The sequence below is a fragment of the Pseudopipra pipra genome, chromosome 10 (genome assembly GCF_036250125.1).
Source record: "Pseudopipra pipra isolate bDixPip1 chromosome 10, bDixPip1.hap1, whole genome shotgun sequence".
Classification (NCBI taxonomy): Eukaryota; Metazoa; Chordata; class Aves; order Passeriformes; family Pipridae; genus Pseudopipra; species Pseudopipra pipra.
Window position 1 is genome coordinate 9,635,810 of NC_087558.1, and position 21,346 is coordinate 9,657,155.

At 42.9% G+C, this 21,346-nt stretch overlaps 1 protein-coding gene across 4 annotated transcripts in view; it reads right to left on the reverse strand.

The window, feature by feature from the left end:
• Positions 1–21,346, reverse strand: part of DIS3L2 (DIS3 like 3'-5' exoribonuclease 2) — a 182,295-nt gene that overhangs the window by 65,440 nt on the left and 95,509 nt on the right. For all 4 annotated transcript variants that reach the window (XM_064666095.1, XM_064666094.1, XM_064666097.1 and 1 more), the window contains 2 exons: positions 8,850–8,962; positions 1,800–1,907 (listed from right to left, as the gene is read on the reverse strand). In XM_064666095.1, coding sequence (XP_064522165.1) covers positions 1,800–1,907; positions 8,850–8,962 — 221 coding nt within the window. The remainder of the gene's footprint in view (positions 1–1,799; positions 1,908–8,849; positions 8,963–21,346) is intronic.

The following is a 21,346-nucleotide window of genomic DNA, read 5'->3' on the forward strand; positions in this document are numbered from 1 at the left end:
GGAACAGGCTCCCTAGGGAAGTGGTCACAGCATCAAGCCTGACAGAGTTCAAGAAGCATTTGGATGATACTCTCAGGCACATGGTGTGACTCTTGGGGATGGTCCTGTGCAGGGCTAAGGGTTGGACTCCATGATCCTTGTGGCTCCCTTCCAACTCAGCATATTCTGTGATTCTGTGAACATCCTGTCCTCAGTGTCAGTGCTCTCACGGCTCTCCACCAGCAGCTGAGGTTCAAGGGCTGTGTTGGGGCCTTTAACTCACCTCCCTTTCACCTAGCAGAGCATGGTGGAGCATGTGATCCTGTTTACACTGAGATATGGACACAGTAACACCTATAAATACAAGCTCTTAAAAGAATGCCCCTCTAGGCAAAAGCCCTACAATTACTTTTTCTCTTGGAAAGAGTAAATTCTTCTCCAGTCTTCACCTGGAATTCACATCAAGTGACCTCAATTAAGACTGCAACCCTGAAAGTCCTTGTAGGAGAAACCAGTTTGTGGAAATGGCCACAGGCACCCTGCTCTCCCAGGGGCAGCATGGCCATGGCCCAGATCACTGCTCCTCTGGAGATTTCCTCCCTGAGCCAGCAGAAGGCAGATGCTACAGATCCCCTATTTTCTCACTGGTCAGACATGGTTGGACTGAGCACTGTTTCAAATACAAGTAATGGATATGTTGCATGGAACGAGAGAAAAGAGGTAATTAAAGGCTCATTTTAATTAAGACTTGACTATTAGCAGTTCAAAGATGACTCGGAGTCAATAAAAGGTCCACCAAGAAGCTACTATTAGAAGGCCTCATAAGCAATCACAGGGGAATATAGGAAGGGGAACACTTTTCACAGCAGACATACAATCCACCTCAGTGATAGAGCAGGGACTTGCAGCAGAAATACAGAATCAGGACTGCAACTCTATTTTGCTAAAACACAAAGTTAGATTCAGTATACTTTAGAGCAGCTGGGACCATAACAAGGAAGTAAAGTTAATCTTTGTGAAAAATTACCAAATTGGCACAATAGCGTCCACAGAAAGAGTTGTGGTTGAAAAAAAAGTCACAAAAAGTGATCAGAGCGTGCTCTGGTCCTGCCAGTCTTTAGCCCCTCTTGGTTAGTGAGGGGACCCTGTGATCACCAAAGAGATTTTAGGGTTACAAAGAGTGTGGGAAAAGAATAGGGAGAGAAATGAAGACCTGGGGAGTGCTGGCAGGCAGCTCACTGCTGAGGGCAGCTCGCTGCAGCAACAGACAGCTTCCACAACTGCTCCCTGGAAATAACACATGCAGAGGATGTAGCTGTGCCTTTGCTGAAGGGCTATCATGCTTTATTTGGATTGATGTAATTTGCAGCTCTGAAGAAGAATTAAATAGTCTGTTTACCAGAGAGAGGCAGAGGGATACTGCCCACATCCACCGCATTGCACAACTGCCTGTGAAGGCAGGGCTGGAGTCAGGGGACACATCTTGTACCACCCAAAGCATTAGCTTTGAATTGCTGCTGCAGGCAAGACATTAAATGGTTGGGTGACCTGGCAAGGAGCAGGACATTCTCTATTCCTGAGATTCATACAAATATTCCTCCTTTCTCCACCATGTTGAGAGATTAGTCCAGTTGGAAATTCCACAGTATATCATCAGCAAGACAAGATACAGGGACAGTTTTACATCCTCCAGTATTTTTCACCTTTGCTATCCACCTGGGTGCTAAGGGATGGCATTTTTACCACTCTCTCTGCAAGAGTAGGGGCTGGCCACCAAGGTAGGACAGATTAGCAGGATGACTGCCTGCTGCTTGAAGTACCTTGCCTTCTGGAGTCAACTTCCACATCACAGAGAATGTCAGTCTATCTTGCATAGGATTGAGACTGCATAACTCCTCACAGAGCAGCCTGGGAAGCATTGGGATCACCTGGAAGAGAAGAGAGCCTTGGTGAGACACAAGCTTTTAGTGTGGTCAGGCTTACCTGAACAGTTGGTAAAGGGTAGGCTCAACAATGCACAGAAGGAGAAAATGCACTAAACAGTCGGGATCACATTCTCTGTGGCAGGAGTGGCTACATCACAGCTCTGGGATGCATCATCCCTGCCAGAGCTATATCACATGGAGAACAGCATGCTGGCATGGAACAAGTAAGTAAACCAAACCCTCTGGAATGAGAGGAAGTCAGACATGACACCAACACTCATATCCCTCAATGAGACCAGAGGCAGCTGTCAGTCTCCAACCTGGGAATCATTCCCAGTGCTCCCCTCTGAAGAACGGAGTAACCATCCTGGAGCATCCTGCATCCTCGGTTATGCAAACACTTACTCTGCAGCTTTTAAGGTCACAAAGTTTGCTTTGTTTTCCACTTCTTTCCACTGCCGCTTTGGCACTGGGAAGAATGAGGAAGGCTCAGCACATCAGGAAACTTAATGTTGAAGAAACATGGTCCTGGCAGTCAAGAGCTGAAGAGCTTGGATTTGAGAACTGTGTTTCTTGCTTTGCCACTGAGTACCATGTAATCAGGCAAGTAATGCAAGCCTGCTCTCTGCAAAGCATAAATGAAACTTCTCCCGTGCATCACAGGCCATGCTTGGCTTCAATGAAGATTGAACCATGCTTTGCAGCACGGACAGGAATGCGTAGATGCTGGTGAGATAAACAAAAGTGCCTGTTCTATGACTATTGACCATGGTGTTTCCAAGTGGAGAACAATTATTGCTTTATTATGTTCAACTCTTTTTGAACAGAATGTCAGTCAACATAAACTTCTGGCAGGATTTTTTAACCCATGTCCTAATTCCTTAAAACTAATCAATATTTCTGCTGCCGAACATTGAATTACCAAACCACAAATTGCTCACCTGACTAACACCAACAAAGCCAAACTTTTCAGCACAATCATGTTAGAGCAAACCTGAGCAGCTCCAAGTGTTTCTACCATCCCTGAGTTATTTCTCAAGTGAAGTCTGCAGTAAAGATTATCTTTAGCAGCTGTTTAATGAAGCAAACCTAATTATTAGAGTTTCGCTTATTTCCCTTCTCATTATTTACCTTTGTGAAGAGGCAGTAAATGCCCTCAAAGAACCACCAAGTTATTCCTCTTGTTTATTTTGAGTAGCAATGTGGGCTGGTGCATTCCAGAAAAACAGAGAGAAATGCTCTACTTGGTTGCCATAAAATAATTTAGCTATTTAATTTAGTTTCCGTTTTGACTGCTCTGAGTGCCAGCCTGCAAATATAGGACCAGCAGGAAGCTGACTGGCATACAAATCCCAGCTCTTCCAAACTCTGTGACACCTGTTTAGTGATTTCAGAGATACCTGGATGCAGGGGAATAACTGCTCTTCAAACCAGTAAGAAAGAACAGTCTCAGGTGTCCATTTTCTCCTCAAGTGCACACACTTTATACTTACCTCTTGTTTTGAAGGAATGACTCTTAAGATATTTAATCACATTTGTGGTTTGGCACCAGATGATGGCTATAAATCCATTCTAACTGCAGTGCATGCTAATGCCAAGAGGTTAACTGTACAGTCTGGGACTGTCAGGGAGTCACAACATGAATCAGCAGCCCTGGTTCAGCTGGAAGGTCACAAGGGCACAGCCTATGATAAGCTGTTTCCCACAACACAAAGGCCGTCAACTCTGTTATTCCAGTTGTGAACAGAACGTTAACAATACTGGTACATTCATAACTCACAGATCCAGTACGTGAGCTCAGCCATGCTGCCTGGGAGGACCCACACCACAAGGTTATAAATTTAGCATGAGTGGTGCCAACCCACACCAGAAAGGAGAGAAAATAGCTTTACAGACTATCGGAAATCCCTGCCTGCCTAAGATCACCCGTGACCACCATGAGACCCTGAAGTTCAGGTCACAGTGAACAAAGTGCTAGTAATTTAATAAAAGCTCCGATGCCCTTTTCCACCCAAATTAAAAGCTGCTTTTCTCTCTCTCCTTAACTCTGTGATTGATCATCTGATAATGGTCTGTACTTATTGAATATTTCTGTGCCTTAGCACGCCCTCTTTCCCTTCAGACTTCCTGCAGCAATACCAGTCTGCTAGAAAAATGCCTACATGAAACATGAAAGCCCATCCATGAAGAATAGCCCAAACTAAACAATGGGATGCCTGTTTTAAGTGTACTTGAGCAGGATTAATATCCAATTCAAGAGGCTATAATTCAATGGAAGGGCTTTCAATGATGTGAAACACAAGCAAAGCTTTAACTCAGATCATAATTACAGCACTAAACACTCAACAAGCAATTAGCTGTAACAAATCTACTGTTAAATAGGGAAGCATCAACCTGCGTTACCCTTGTTTTACAAGAGAGAAACTTTAGGCAAAGTAACTTAACCCAAGCCATTGAGGAAGTCTCATGGGAGAACAAGAATGCAGTCAACTTTTTCCTGGGCTCAGCAAACACATACATACCGTAATGTGACCTTGAACTGAAGGTATTTCAATTTTATCTACCTTACTGAATTAAAAGACACCTGTTTTCAACACCATGACAGCCTTGGCTGACTGTCTCCCTCTGCTTTAACATCACGATTCCTCTTCACCCTCAACACGGAGAATAAACCAGCTGTCACAAGGCACAGAAGTTTAAGTTATAAATACACATTTCCTTTTTCCTTAACACGATATGGTCACAGCCTGAAAGGATTCCTAGTAATTGCAAGCCCAGCATTTAACAAACAAAGATGTCACAATTGTGTCACACTCAGAGAGCAAGATGTTTCAGGAGAGATCCCAGGGGCTGCCCAAAGGAACTTTGGCAACAGGATTATCTCCATCTCTTTCTGACGGAGACACAGGATGAGAGGAGATTTCCCTAAGTACGTCTTTCATGTCCAGATTTGCAAAATAGCCGAGTTGCGTAGCATCACCTCGAATAATCCAGAGGTTGCCCGGCATTTTTTAAATGCTTTGCCCTTCCCGTGACTGTCTGCCAAGAGACAGTGGTGCCTGCCAGCTGCCCTGTGGAGTGCCACGGCACGCAGAAATCCAGCGAGCTGAAACGCTGCCGAGGGATAGCACCTCCAGTGTGAAGTGGTTTCCTTGGCAAATTGCTACATTGGGGATCACATCAATTCAGCTTGGTTTTACTGCAGGTGGAAATAAAGTCACCTGGGCTTATACAGGGATCATAAACCTGGAATAAGGGGTCTATAAATGTAGCTGAATCTAGAAAGGCAGTTGGAGAGGCCCAACAGGGCTAGGCAAAAAAATTTTACAATGTAAAAAAGGACTTACACCCCCCAGGAAATCCTTTCTAATGAATGTGTCATAGAAACCAGGGCTGAAGAAAGGCTTGGGTGGTGAGAGCTCGTCTGGTTTTCATCCCCCTCTATCAGTCAGACTAATAAAAGACATCATTTCTCCCCATAAGCCTAATAAGGCTCAAGAGATACTGGAAAGGGCTCTTCTTTGAGTGAAAGGCTGATATGCACAATGCTGGCAGAGGCAGGTCTGCATTTCAAATAAAACCACAGACAGAGGATTTATCTCTTCCTATTTCCAATGTTCAGCACTACCCTGGAGACTCATTGCTCCAGCAGTGCCCGATGGCCATTCTCCCCATGGGCAGATCCATGTCCCAGCCAAAGCCATGGGCAGCACTGGAAAACCAAAGTGAGAGAAGGCACTGCTGGGGCTGGGGAGGTTCCTACACTTTGTCATCCCAGTGTTATAAAACAGACAGACCTGTGACCATGGCTGGTCACACTGCTTAGCAGCTGACTCCTCTGCATGGGAAGATCTAACCTCCTGATTGTGAGAGCCCTTGGGTTTGTTTTGTTTTGTCACTTTGACTAATAAAGTGCTTCCAGAAACCAAATGTGAGTTTCCAGTCTCAGACTCATTCCTAGGGAGCTGCGCAGTGGGAGGGGAGCACACGCATGCTGGGATGATAAAAACTCTGATAAAAATCAGAAACATCTGCTGCAGCCAGGACTGACTCTCTGGCCAGGTTCAGAGCAGGTTATCCAAGAGTGGCTCCCACCAATGGACTCACTATAGCAGCTTTGCAAGGAACAGAAGGGGAAAACTGGCCAGTCAACCAAAGGGAAAAGGGAACAAACTCTGGAAGAATAACCCCTTATCCTCACAAAGTTGCACAAGCAGTTTTACTCTCTTCAAACAACTCCATTCTGCTGGCATCCCGCTTTGGCTGACCCTCATTCTTGGTTCAGGTTGGTCATGACCACTGCTGACTCCCAGGGTGACTCCTTCTCCCACCATCCATCTGATTGGGAGGGATTGTATTAATCAAGAGTTTCCATCAGCTGCTCTCCCCAGAGCCGGGAGGAGGATGCTGAAGTCCAACAATGGAGTGGGCTCAGCAAGTCTCTTGCTTATACACTAAAAGACACTCAAAGGAAATAGGCAATTTGTTTACGAGCCAAGATTTCTGCTCAGAAGTTGTATCAACACTTCCATGAATTCAGATTTTGAGCAACTCTTTGTTACTCAGCCTGAGATTATCAAAATATCAACACCCTGACAACCTGCTGGTGTCAAAAGTGAATGTCTTGAAGTCCTTGGACTTAACATGAAGACAGGCTTACAGTTCCGATCTTTGATCTCCAGTGTAAAATAGGACCAGTAAAATATTATAGGGATTTATGGCTGACCTCTCACTCGAGCTGCTTCACACCTAAAATAACAGTAGAAGATGTGCCAAAAAAGAGGAAACTGTTTAGGTTTTCTTGCTTCTTAAAACCTGATACGTTCTTATTTCAAAAACTTTTTGACTTTTATTAAAAAGACCACTAGCAATTACACAATAACTCCCCTTTTGGATACACGGTTCAGGAAAATTAAATATGTGGCTTTATTTAACTTTTTGGGGAGGATTAGCATGGTGCTAACCTCTCGCAGAATCACAGCTGTCTTAGGAAACAGTTCCATCAAAGGAAAGCATATTTTCTACAAGAATCACGCTACCATCTTGTTTCAGACAGCCCAGCTGCTCTCCTTTGCCCATCCCCTAGCTCCTTTTCATCTCTTGCAACTAAAATATTGACAATTTCATCATCTAACCCAGTTTACTCTTTTAAAATATATTTTCTGCGGGGCAGAAGCGTGGGTGAAACATTTATCCTGACTGCTAGGCCAAGCAGTTGAAGAGAAATTGAAGATTAGGGCCAACAGGTAACTTATGTTGGCATTGCACAGGACTGACTGGCAGTGCTAGGGAGAAAACATGCTTTGAAAAAAAATTGAATTAGCTTTTGCATTCAACTGGATTTTTATGAAAAATGTCTCCTTTCTTTATAAAAATCTTCCTTCTCCTTTTAAAAAAGAATCACATGCCTTCAAACCACAGTATTTTGACTTGGAAATGCTGCCACAACATCCTCCTGGATCACAGCTTTGCTACAGCCATCGAGTCATCTATCAGAGGAACAAGCAGAGCACAGCAGAAGCCAAGGGCTTATCATGGGAGAGACTAGGATTGGGAAGACTGGTGCCAGAACTGCTGTTTCCATGAGATATGCATTGCTTCCCACTCCTGGAGAACAGCAAGTCACTGGGAACTGGGGTCTCCCAGCACGCAGCACATATGTGGTGTTGGTGTCACTACCACCAATCCAACTGAGACACTTTGGCACTGCTACCACAGCTGTTCCACAGGGAGCTGAAATCACCCAGACTCACTGAGGCCCCCTAAAGCTGTGCCTTGCCGTTTCTACCCAAAGAAAGTTACGGAACAGATACTGAAGGTTAATGGCTTGATATCAAACCACTAATTTGATTTCACTAGAGCAACATAAATCATTTTATCATCTGGAAAGTGTGGAGAGGACACAGGAAGCTAGTGGAATAAGGATCATTACAAAACCCTCCCCAGATAACAACCCTGAAAACAACCAGGAAGGGAAGGAAAGGGAAGAATCACTCCTAATCCTTAGCAGCAAGTAGGATATGTTTATTTATTATAGGAAACATCCTGTCATCCTGGAAGGGGCTGTGGACAGAAGGACTTTAGCCTGACAGAATGGAAGTGCAAGCAGAAGCAGGTTATTCTGCTTCAACACTCTTCTTCATGCTGCTGATGACTCAAGCCTACACAGGGCACTGACAGCCAAGTTTTCTAGCTTTCCTGCAAGCATGGTGACAGTGGTATCTGATGAGCTACAAAGTGCTTCTGCTTATTCAACTGAAAAGGAGACAGCCACAGACAAAACCTACATGCTTCCTTTTCAACAGTGTTAAACTTGAACCTGTTCATTTTTTGAGTTTAGAAGTCAACATTAAACTTGAATTTAACATTTAATTCTGGTATGCTAAAATCTGTGTAATTTCAAATATCTTTTCATTGTGTGATGAAGGAACACCATTCTCCACTGTTTGTGATACTCAGATAAAATAAGAGTGTGAGCTTTCTGTTTTACCTCAAGATATTTGTTTGTTATGGTGTTTTACACCCTACTCTGCCATACATCCACCTGTGGGAGGGATGAGCTGTACTACTGCACTGAAGGCAAAGTCAAAACTCTCCACTGCCTCTGCCGATTTCAAGCTCTGAAGAGCAAAGCAGAGGAGCCAGCTCAGGTCTGTTAGGTTTGGCTCAGGCCAGCACTCCTGAGCTGGTGACCCTTGGCCCACGTGGGTCTCTGACCACAGACACAGGGTCACGAACTGCTCCACCCCGTGCTCTCCCCGTAAGCTCCGAGGTGGTCAGCAGCCATGTCAGCTCTTGTGTTTGCACCAGCTTACTCACTTCTGCAGGCTTCCTGCAATAATAGCCAGATTTTGATTGTGAGCATCTGGCAACGAACCTTGAAAATCAATTTATGGTAAACGTAAGACACAGTCACTAGACGGAAAAAGGAAAAGCTGTGCTTACCTTCTGCACTAGATAGACACTCGTCGCCCTTTCACTCGCCACTTTATCCAGTTCTGTTTCTTCCAGCACGAAGTAGCTCACGTCCGCGATGTGAACTCCCACTTCCAAGTTCCCTGGAATTGCACAAGGAAGTCAGTAGGCTGCGCGTAGACATGAACTGCTGACATATTTAACTCTGGCTCCTCTCCCCTTCTCCCCAGTGCTACCTTTTTGCCTTATGCCAATATCTCACCAAAATTATACATCTTTCCACCTCTTCCATCTGAGATGAAAACTGTGGTCTCTCAGGACACCACCAAATTCACAACCAGTGTGGCTACAGCATACAAGGGAATACAAATACAAGTGAATCCTCAAGCACAGTGGTGGAAATGTGAAAACCCTTAAAAACCATGTGGATAAGTCCTTCCAGTTAGAAGCTTGTAATAGTGAGCTCAGTCCTCATCCCTTTGTTATCTTGCAGGCAAGAAAAATGGGACCCCACCTTACAAGCACACAGGTAATGAAGAATCCCATTTCCCAGGTATGGAGCAGTTGGTCACACGTTTTTGGGTTCTTAGAGCTGCACTTATTTCCACTTCAAGCTGGTTGAGCCCAAATTGCTGCTGGGGACCTGGGAAGTCTTCAATGGCTTTGGATCAGGCTATGCACAAGTGCAGCTTTCCAATAACAGAATATTCCCACTGTTATCCTGCCTTCCCTTCAGATTTGGCTTTTTATCCTTTAATTAGAGTCCAGTCTAGAAGTATCTTAATTCAAAAGTTAGGCTAGAGAGCAGTACTACTGAGGTTTATCATGAGGTTTTGGCACTAATTGGGATTTGGAAGTAGTGATCATTCTCAGCTTTGGAAGTAATTAGTAGCTGGGTCCAAGAAATTCTGGTTTGCTAATCCTCAAAGCAGCCTATTGACCTTTGTTTTCTCTGGAAGGACTAGGCTAGATTTGAGGTGCTTATTTGTAGAATACTTCTAAGTGCAGCGGGTTCCTAATTATAACATTTGGTTCTTTAGAGGAATTCACTAACCTCTGGGTATCTATAAATATTTTTTCTTTCCTTAATTTTTTTTAAGAGACAAAGTAATAAGATCCCACACTGGTGTCAATCCTGTTTATTTATACACCTCACAAGGAACGTTATCAAAGCCCTTCTCTAGAGTGTCACGTTTTTCAAGGAAAAATGGTTTGTTGCTGTTGTCATTAAGCAGTACATCTGCCCATGTGCCCTTCTGATGGGTAATGATGCAGAATTTCAGCGGAGTGGGAAAGGAAATGGATACAGGTGAAGACAAAATGTGAGAAGGATCAAGCTCATATTAGGAGAGGCACCCAGCCCACTGTGTCCCAGCTGGGAGCTCAGAGAAGTGAGCACCAGCCCACCCTGCACAACTGTTTGAATTGGTAATGATTTTAACTTTATTAGGCCATGTTTGCACGGCACTTTGAGTACATAAAGTGTCATCCTGCTTTTTGAGTGGCTTTTGTACACTCTGACAGAACACAGATGTAAAGGCAGCAGAAATGCACATGGAAAATGGGAGCGCTGGGGTTTGGATCTGCCCACATAACCTCCAGTCACTGGAAGGTCTTGCAGAGAGTAAATACGATGGCAGCAGGGACAGAGGGCAATAATCCCATCGCACACCAAGGGACAAATTCCACCACTCGTTAGGAAGCTGGGAGCAAAGACTGCAGATTAAATGGTTCACCTCAGAAAACTGCCTACAGCTGTGTTGTGATATTATCACATGCCTTGAAAGCTGCTCTACATGGATTAGGCATCCAAGCCTGAAACTACTTAGACAGTAAGTCTTAGACCAACAGTTCAACCAACAGGTTTAATATTACACACACTCAAAGCCAACACACTCAGAAGGTAAAAAAATATCGAACACTTTGAAGTCAATATTGTAATGTATTGACCCTGCAGGCAAATATTGACTAAAGGAAAAGGAAAGGGGGTCATTACATCATGCCTTTAATCGTACTTTAATTCAATATGTGCACTGTTACATACATGAACTTTTTGTCCTCAATAGAAAATCGACAAACCAAGAAAGATCTCATTGCATGAGATAATAAAACATGGAGTCGGCCAACGAAAACACACTGAGCAGAGTTAAATTTCATTCAGGTTTCCCACCAGAGCTTCTAAAAGCTGGGGTCAGCATGAGCCCCTTGCTTTTGAACTTTTAATGGAAATTCTATCTAAATATTTTCTTACATACATTGACATAATGCAAACTGGCAGCTCTTGGGTTTATCTTGCTCAAGTATGAATCACCCTATCTCCCTCACCCCCAAAATATTCAGACCAAGAGAACTTGAAGATACAGCACATTGATCAACCAATCTGATTTCTCTCAAATCACTGCTTTTGAATGTGCTAGACAAAATACCAGCCTAAGCCTGCAAAGAAATACCTGCCTGCTGGTTTATTTGCTAATTAAAACGAGAGAGCTTTGTGGTAGAGAAATACTATTCACTATGATTCTCTTCCAGGTCCACAAACTGTTTTTCTAGTCTCATTAATTTTTATGACAAAGTCACAAAACAAACATTTCGCATTGTAAGTCTAGTGTCACGTCCCAAGGGAAAAAAAAAGAAAATGTGGCCTGAATGAAAGGAAAAGAGAGTTAAACCTGAACTCATATATCAAAAAAGTATTGCCAGAGAGAGCAGAGAAAAGAGGAAAAGGGTGGGCACTACATGGACCCCACACAACAGGCTACTACACATGGCCTACTCCACTTTCATTTTGACGAAAAAAATCTACTTTTCCTAGCAAATTGAGGCTTCCAACCTTGCTATGTAGCTGTCTATCATGATAGACTTTTATACCCTAAATTTCTTAGAGAAACAAGTACTTTACAAACCACAGACTTGCTTCATCCCAAATTCTCTTACAGAAGAGCAAAAGCTGCACAACCCCTAAAGCTAGGTATACACTACCAGTTTAAGGTTTGGGGTTTTTTAAAAGGAATTTACATAAGAATGTACAGGAGATTAAGCCAGACACTTCATACACTGCTATTAAAGGAAGAGCTGCAGGAAGCATCTATTGCAATGAAAAATGCTGAAGGCACTTGGATGGCTTCTTTCACTCAGGATCTCTGGGAGTTTTTCATTTCACATCATTTCATCTGGAAGTGGGTGCAAAACTGTCATGTCATTCAAACTCTACCACTACAAAGCTGCTCATGGGAGATGTTTAGCAACAGGGAATGCAGTTTAGAATCAAGCAACGTGTGTTTTATTAACCAGCTGAACCCTATTAGCTCCTCTCTGCAACTACAGAGATGCAGCGACAGAGATGGATGGGAGACAGGAGCATTGTTTGAAATTACACCATGGCATTGCAAAACCCAATAATGAGGCCCTTTGCAATGAGGAGCTCTCCCGAAAGGTCTGCAAGTAGAAATAGGAAAAGGGTTGGGCACTCAGCCACCAAAACTCCCTTTGGGAGCTGGGAGGGGAAAGGCAGGTTTCCCCCAGCACGATGCTGCACCAGGCACACAGCTGTTTTGGAGAAGGTTTGGCTCCTTGATCTGAGAATCTGGTTTGTTTGAACCCACTCCAAAACCTTGTGTGTGTCGATACGATGCTAAAATCAAAGAAGAGTGGTGGCACCTTGCAGAAGAACAAAGAACAAGCTGTTCATTTTTTTCTTTTTTCTGATGATCTCACTCTCTATGACAAAACAGTTCAGAGAACTTCTTTTCTTCTTTATTGAGGAAAATTATAAACAAAAAAGGATTAGCAAGAAATAGCTGGAAGAGAAGGAAAAGGCATTTCCAGACTGTAAATGCTTCATAAAAACTGCCAACCCAGCAAGTCACATCATTTGCCCCAGAAATTAGAAAGTTGAGTTGAATGGGTTTGAACAGTAGGTGAGGGAACACAGTCAGCAAATCCTTCTTCCCTGTCTTCAGCAACCCTACTCAGTCATAGCACAAATCCAGAGAGACAGACCAAGCAAGTTCACTTCATACCTTAGCATATGTGAATTTTAGGACCATGTAACTTAAAAATGCAGCTCTTCAAGGATAAAACATCACAAAGTAATTCTCTACCATGTAGACACACTCCCCTTTATCTCCATCTCACCTTCAGGCATCATCATTCTCAGGAGGAAGACAAACATGAGCAAATGTGTTAAGTCAACTTAAAATTGAATATCAGGGGTTTTGTTTTAACCTCTATTTCTCACACCGTCTTTATCCCTCAGTGAGATACAGAAGAGTTCAAAGCAGATATAAAGTATTTGCTCCAGCCAGAAAACAGCCAACTACCCACCTACTGCCAGCAGTTCAAGGCAGTCAGCTTTTCCCTGTTCCCTGGTTAGACCAAACTCTTGCAGCGAATAATTACAGCTCTTTTCCCATTCCCCTGCCCTGGGGTATCATGCTGCTGCTCTTACCTGCAAAGCAGTATTTAGCACCTTGCAAAAGTATGAAAAGCTTTTATAAAGAGAGAGAAATGAGGCCTTTAACCTACATGCACCTTTTGTTGCTGCTGGCAGTTCTAGAGAAGAGCGTGGGTCTTAATCAAGGCCGAGGTTCTCACATGTGATCACGGCAAACAGGAGAGGACTGTGTCTGCTATGGATGGTCCCAGTTACAGAAGGGACAGCCAGAGGGGCTACAGACCATAATAGAGGTATGACATAGAGGTAGACACACAAAAAAATGTCATTTGCACCAAGGCAAAAAATAGCACCAAGACTTGGGGAGGCTGCTGGAACCAGGCAGGGCCATCAGGGATTTTTAACACACACTTTTAAATGAAGGACCTGATCCAAACCCAAATATTTCTGCTTCTCTCTGGCATGTGGATGTACATCCACAACTTAAGGGTCAGAAGTGACCATCTTGGGATAGAGAACAAATGAGAGAGAGAAAAGAGCAAGACTGGGAGAAAAGAGCAGGTGGGAAAGGAAAGAAAGTGCAAGACAGAGAAGAGGAGGATAAGAGTTTAATAAAAAATAAAAGTGGAACCACAGAAAGAGTGAGTTATTTCTCTGCTCTGGAGCCTGAAGACAAAGGTGGGTGGCTTTAATTCTTGTCTGAGGTTACTCTTCCACCACAGGAAGCCAAGCTGTTGTTCAGAAAATTAGTATCTTTTACTTATTTTAAAATAACAAAGAAAGTGCTTAAATTTTACTTGTGTGCCCTAGGGCCATTTTGCTTTTTGAAAGCACAGTGCAACTGAGCATAAATCCATTAACTTGTTTACCAAGAAACCAAATTTTTTAAATTATCACATGATGGTTCTTCAGCCAACTGAAATGCAACTAATTACACCTTTGTTTTTTTTTTAAGCAAGTAATAGTTTTTCCCTTCTCCAAAGGTCTCTTCCTTGACATAACCTCACAAAAAGACTCTGGTAGAAGGATCTGAATCCTGTATCTCAAGAGAATGGGACAAGTCCCTGGGGCGCAGAGCAGCAACTTTTCCATCCAAGCATAAATATGACCAGTCTCCAGACCACAACAGATCATTTCATGTCACCAAGGCAGGGAAACATAAGGAGTTTCCTTTCCTGTGGGCCACCAGTGAACTCACATCAGCTCTTCGTCACCTAGTGACAGAAGATGCTGCCATCCAGAAGGCACCTACTACCTATACCTTTCCTGAAAACTACCTTAAAACTTGGTGCAATAACTCTGCAGAAGAATGAAAGAGCTCTTCTGTGCAAGTGGTACCGCTGCACCATTAAGTCAGATACTTACACAAGGAAGGAATTCTCCCAAGGGAAAAACACTAAATACTCAGGACAGAATTCACACAGCATGTACAAGATAAAACATTTAATTGCAGACTGAAGGACATGGGCAATGATATCCAACAGGATAATCACACTGAATACAGATTTTTTCATACTGCTGAGAAACATGCAAGCAGAAAAATATAGATAAAAGCAAAGCATGAGTATTTTAATAGTAGAGGTCAGGCCAGAGCACAGAACAGTTGGGGACAGACAGTACAATGATGGAAAACAAAGAGAACGTGACATTTTTTTGATGTATCAAAGGTGTCCATTGAAAAACTGAGACCAGATTGAGAGCTTCCTTATGCAGCAGTGCCTGTGTCCCACCTCCTGCCCACACAGGTTCTCTCCCCCATTCCTGTGCTGGTCCCTGCTTACACCGCAGAGGGTCACAGGAGAGCTGGTTTCCTCTCTGCTTGCACAAGTGCCTAACAGACCCTGTGAGCTGCCAAAATAGCTAGTTCCACTTGGAGGTTTTGCAAATTGTATCGATTTCTTTGCAAGATTCAAGTGTAATGAGCAACATGAAGAGGAGTTACAAACCTCAAATACATCGGATTTATCCACTGAATGCCAGTACTTGCTTTTTGGCATCTCTGAGAGAACCTCTAGATGACTACTTATGGCTTAGACCCAACATGAATCTTAGCTATGTAGAGTCTATCCCAAGCACTTGGAAGATGGATCTTCAACGCTTCATCGAGACAAGATGTCAAGCAGGACACCAAGGCAATGACTGTGCTGCTGTGACTTGGATTCCTGGCTCAGAAGGCACTCTCTGCTAGGGGGGAGGAGTTACCAAGGCAGATTGTGCTTAGCTCTTTCAAGCAGTCTCTGAACAGTGAGGTTTTCAGCCAACGTGATGAAAGTAAAAGGACAATTTTGGGTATTCCTGTCATTAATTATTTTTATCATTATTCCAAGACCAACTCAAGAGGCTAACTCTATCAGGAAATCAGCAGTCTTTGAATTTAAAGAGATGGGAAGTGGCACCCAGCAGCTTTCAAGATGAATTACAATAATTTTGGGTGTAGGATGTCATCCTGTTCCTGAAACGAAGGTTTACAGTGGGGAGGGACCAGCCTCTCTCTACTGCTAGGTCAGTCCCTTCTGTGATACCTCTACTGTACACAACAATCCAAGGTTGCTTGAGCATTCCCGGGCATTCAAAGAGACCTTGGGATTTAGTCCTAGGCCAAACACATACAATGTCCTTCCACGGAACAGCCTTGACATTTCAACTTCTTTGGGAACAGAAGGCAGCTGCTGGGATTTCACTTTTAGTCATCTAAGTCTTTTGTATATTTTTTGAAAGATTTCCAAAACATTCTCATCTGCACCTGGTTTTACTCTTCCTGTGTAACTGGCATAATAGTTCACAATCAAGAAATACTGTAGTGGATTACAGTGTAAGATGTTTTTCCTGTTCACCTGGGTTCTGAAACTCTGCACTGCAATAGATTAAAAGTCAAAACAATTGGTCAGTGATTCTGAGGGATCCTGCCATTTCAGAAAGCTAATAATAAAGAATATATACAGCAGTAACTCCTTTGCTGCCTACATGTAACAGAACATATTACTGAAGTATTCCCAGCTAACCTTTCAAAGTTTATCTTCCTCACGTATCTTCTGACTCTTACCTGCTGAATTTACTGAAAGATTCTGTTTTCTCTAGCTCTATCTGGTCATCCCTTATCCTCTTTGGTTCATCTCCAAAGATTCTTCTCATCCCTGAGGTCCTTTTCAATGAACAGAAATCCTGAGCAAAGTGCTTTTAGATCTGTTTGTACTAGAATTTCTGGATCTTCTTTCCATTATCCAGCTCCTTAAAGGCATTTGGTGGGTTTTTTCCTTCAATATACAACTAGACACTCTGTTTTTAAGTCTGTACCCACCAATACCCCTGAGATCCCCCAGGACACAAAATCCCACACCTCTAAATCTCTAGGGAATTGTCCCAGGTCCTGAATTTATGAACTCAAATGATCCAGAAGGCGACTTTGCCCAGAGCATCCTTCTTCCCTGCAGGAAAGTAAACTAACTTTTATGAGTAATTCTACTGGTATTTGCACATCTGTTTGCATGTTCTGCAGCCACGGTCTTCATTACATTAGTCCTTCATAGACAATCTACTTCTTATTTTGTTTTAATCCCATGTCTTTTTCCCACACAGCTTTCTTTGTATACTGTAAAAATAAAGAGCCTTTTGGGATAAAGATGAAATATTTATAAAATACCTATACTTGATACAAAATTCTAGTGTAATAAATATGAATTACCAATAACAAATCCTGCCCATTTTTGCTTAACCAAGGTTATAATCAATCTTCTTACAAGCAACTTTCAAACACAGGTAAAAAATGTCTTGACAAATTATGTTCCAGCAATCAATGCTCCAACCAAATCCAAACTTTCTTAATCACCCGAATACCTTATCAACCAGTTTAATGCACTTATCTGGGAATTAGGCTCAGCCTATTTCCCTTTCAACACCAGCAGTTCGGAGCAAGCAGTGAAACTGAGGGGAGCCCCACGTCACCGATTCAAGAGAGATGTTTGTGGAGAAAAGGTGACGCAATTCAACCCTCTGATTCCATTCAACCCTGCACTGGGAAATTGAAAGTGATGTGTGTTTCCTCTCACAACCCCATGTTACTTTAAAAGAAGAGGCAAAATATACCACACATGCTGCAGTTCCCAGCATTACACTGGAGCCCACTGTGGGATGCAGCAGGGACCTGGATTTGGCACAGATCTGAGGGCATTTTGCAAATTTCAAAGACTCTGCAACCACAAGCCCTTGATAGGAAAAAAGGATATACACCTGTTTTTAATCACTACAATATGTCTTTTTCACTTTGCTAGTGACACAACAAAACCCCTCCAAACTAATCAGCAGGTAACAGGAGAGACCAACTAATTATGTCTGATACTGAAGCAAAACCCGACCAAATGTTACACACAGTCCCACTCCCTGTTGGTCTTCTTTAATTTTCTGATATTTAACTCCTGCAGTAAGTGTAAATAAATTGCAGTTTATAGTCATTTTACATTTGACTCATACATCAATGTGTCTCTGTCATTTTCTCTCTGGATCTGGTGTCTGTTCATCTTACATATCTTACAAAGAAGGAAGCATAGTAATTTCATAAGGTAACTTTTGATTCAACACTACTCCATTCTTCAGTGTTTATCTTAAGTAAGTCTGCCCAGCAAGACTCCAATTACAAACTCTCCCAATATTCTGTCCTGAAGGGACCAAGGGGATTAGCTGAAGGGTCCTGTACCATGCAAATTTCCTCCTACAGTCCTTAAGTGTCCAGGGGGACAAAGCTGAATAGAAGAGGGAATAGAACTGAATAGAAGAGCAAAATATAAGTGCACGCAACTTTGCAAAATTAAAACATCCCAAGTGTTTGCAACCTACATCAGGAAAGAATAAGGATGAAAGCAGAGGAACATAAACACTGGGAAGATTCAATGAATGTATCTATTTGCTCCAAAATGCAGACAACCAATGTCACTAAGGATATGAAAACTAGGGCAAACAGTCTGTAGAATATGTTTCTATTTTGCCATCCAACAATTCCTCCTAAAAAAAGATTTAAATTACTTAAATTTGTATTACTTTGTAGAGGTTGTAGGGATACAGGAATGAAAAACAACAGTGAGAACCACGTTGGTTATCAATACACACACAAATAAATGTACAGAAGCTCTGTCAGAATGACCCAAAGCACAATTTTGAGATTAGCATCAAAAGACCTGCACACAGGTTAAGATGACCCCTCAGAAATACATCCCAATCATATCTGCTCCATCCTTTCCCATCGCAGCCTGACCTTTCACTAGACGGAATTGTCTGCCTTGAAATGTGCCAGATTTCATTTCTGTTCCTACCAGCAAGTAGCCTTCGAACACAACTGCATCAGTACTGTGCATTGCCAGGAATACAAACACCACCGGCAGGTAATTCCCAGAAGAAATTTGGCAAGTGTGAGAAACCTGCCCGGTGCCACACCAGGTCTCCTAATCTCACCAGCTCTTACATGCTGAGATCAGAATAAATCTTTAAACCTCTGAACCTTGGGTGAAAACATCCAGGCTTAAAAGCAGTACAGTTATTTTCTGCGAAGGTCTGCAACATCCGCACGACCTGAGAACAGTTCTGCTGTGCACTCCTGGCTGCAGTAATTTGCTAGAAGACGTGCAGAAAGGATCACAAAAAAGCATTGACTGAAATGAACTTATTAAAAACCTCAAGCTACCCTGAAACAGCTCTACAAAGGCTGCAGAAACTAGGTGCAGGCCAGAGACATCTTTTACTCCAAGCTTATGCTGAGTCATCTAAATCGAGTACAGTTTGTTCATATTTCTGCAGCTGTTACATAAATAACCCTATTTTCCTTCTTTATTGGAGCTGATCTCTTTTAAAATATACACTCACAAATGAGTGAACAGCAAGCTCACCTCCCTACTGCTATCATTAAACAATAACGAGGAGCACGACCGTTAATCAAAAACAGACTCCAATATAAAACCCTCTCAAAACCAGACTGGCCCACTTAAGACATATATCCCTGAAAAACTTTCCAACTGCTGCAATATCCTACTGCAAGCTCCATTAAAAATACAGCTCTTCCCACAGCCATCCCATGGTTCCTTTGCTAGTGACACCAGGTAGTTTCTCATGACAGATTTGTGGACTACTTCGGCAAAAAGATTCCTTTCCATCTTTTACTGAGGATGGAGCTTGGCAGAGCCCTCCATCCACTGACAGGGGCCACACTGAGAAGTTTTAAAACTTCGCAAAGGTGCAAAGACAGTCTCTATCTCTCTGCTTGTTGCCTAAGATCCTTCAAGGCAAAGAAACAGTCACAATCTTGAATCAGTTAACAACAAATACTTGAGGACAAAGACAATTTCATTCTCCAAAATCTTCTGAAATGCCCTGATTTACCTGTCTGATAGAAGAAGTGCAGGCAATGAATGTGGGGTTTTTGTAGTAATTCAAGGTGCTATACACCAGCAGAGAGACATTTTCTGAATTGGGTTCTACATTCTCTGTTGATTTTTGGATATCTCCTGACATCATGAGGATGCCAAGATATGTGGTTTGCTCATGTTGGGATTTTATGGTGGGGTTTTTTTAAGTGTTTTACATATGGGCAAAAGAGATGGAAAAACTAATAATTTCTTGTAACCACGTTTACATTTTGAATAAGAGCTGTGTTAACTCTTAACACAACTTTGCCCTCGTGAGAGATGCAGCCTTGCCAGACCTGGATAAGCTCTTAACGTCTACAACGTCTCTTCTTTGTCATACTAATTACAGCTAGCATAGCAACTTTTAAAGCCAAAAATCCTCAGGGTACCTCCAAAACATGTCAAAAGTTTCTATTAAGCACATGATTGAGGTTCCCACAGGGGCTCTCCTAAACACCGAAGAGCTGGGAACAGCCGTAACTTTGCAAGCAAGAGAACACAAAGAAGTGACCCCAAAGGACCCCCAGCACTGGTTTTGGATGCTCGTACCCTGGCTGAGGATCCAACACCTCGTCTCTTGGACAATGAGCTCTGCGGCTGTATCTCTAAGGTGACATCTTAAAAATGGGCACAAAATACAGCTTATATTGCCAACTGCATGTGAAACAGATATCCCTTATAGGAGGCTTGCAAAATAATGTTTTTATTGGGTTCTTCAGATCAGGAAGTATTCGAAAAATTTAACCTTTGGAATTCAGCATTTCAATACTGAACCACAGTGGGCAGAGAAGAAGGTCCATGAAATGCTGTATCAAGTTTGTGCCTCAAATAGCAGCACACTGAGAGGATAAAGGACAAGAGTCCATCAGTTCTTAGTTGTTTTTACTACTCATGTTCACTAAAAGACTCTACAGGCATCTCTTTGCATGACATCAGCCGTAAAAATGGAGATGGTTCCAGCTACTGGACTGCACATCTCTGCTTCAGAGATTTTTCAAGTTTTAAAAAAACACCGAAGCATAGATACAGTGCTGAGATTTCCTTCCTGTGCCTGCTCAGGGAGCCAGTCAGCCAGCCACCACGCCTGCTCCAAGGATGCAGAGGCGCTCCCTGCAGTCACTCCCACTCCGCTCCTCAGCTCCCTCCTGAATGGATCTGAGCCACAAGGTCTCTTCAGAATAAACACCAGAGATTTCAAAAGAACTGAAAGGGTATTTCCATGTCAGTTCTTTCCATGCTGATTTAAAACCTGATCCCTAGGATTCAACAAAATGGCTTTTCCAGGGAGTGACTTCCCTTAGCTGAAGGCTGAGACAGTGATGGAGTGAGATTAGAGCACGGTGCTAATAACACCAAGGTCATGGCTGTGATCCCCATGTGGGCCATTCACTTAAGAGTTGAACTCGATGATCCCTATGGGTCCCTTCCAACTCAGAATATCCAGAATACCACTCTCACAGCAGATCACAAGCTAAAAGGAGAGGCTGAGCACACAATGCCCACGACAGGCATAGATAAGGTCACTCTTAAGGAAGGCTCCAGCTCAGAGCATCTTCTCACCGAGAGACCAGGGTGAAACAAGGACCTACAGCTCCAGCCAAAAGGTAGAGATCTGGCACACAAAGGGCTGCTGGAGCAGGCTCCCACCTAATGGTTCATGAAAATTGAAACGTGGGGGTTACCAAAGGCCTTTGGGATGGGACAGCCCCCACTGGGTGCATTCCCTTTTCTGTCTCTTGGATCTT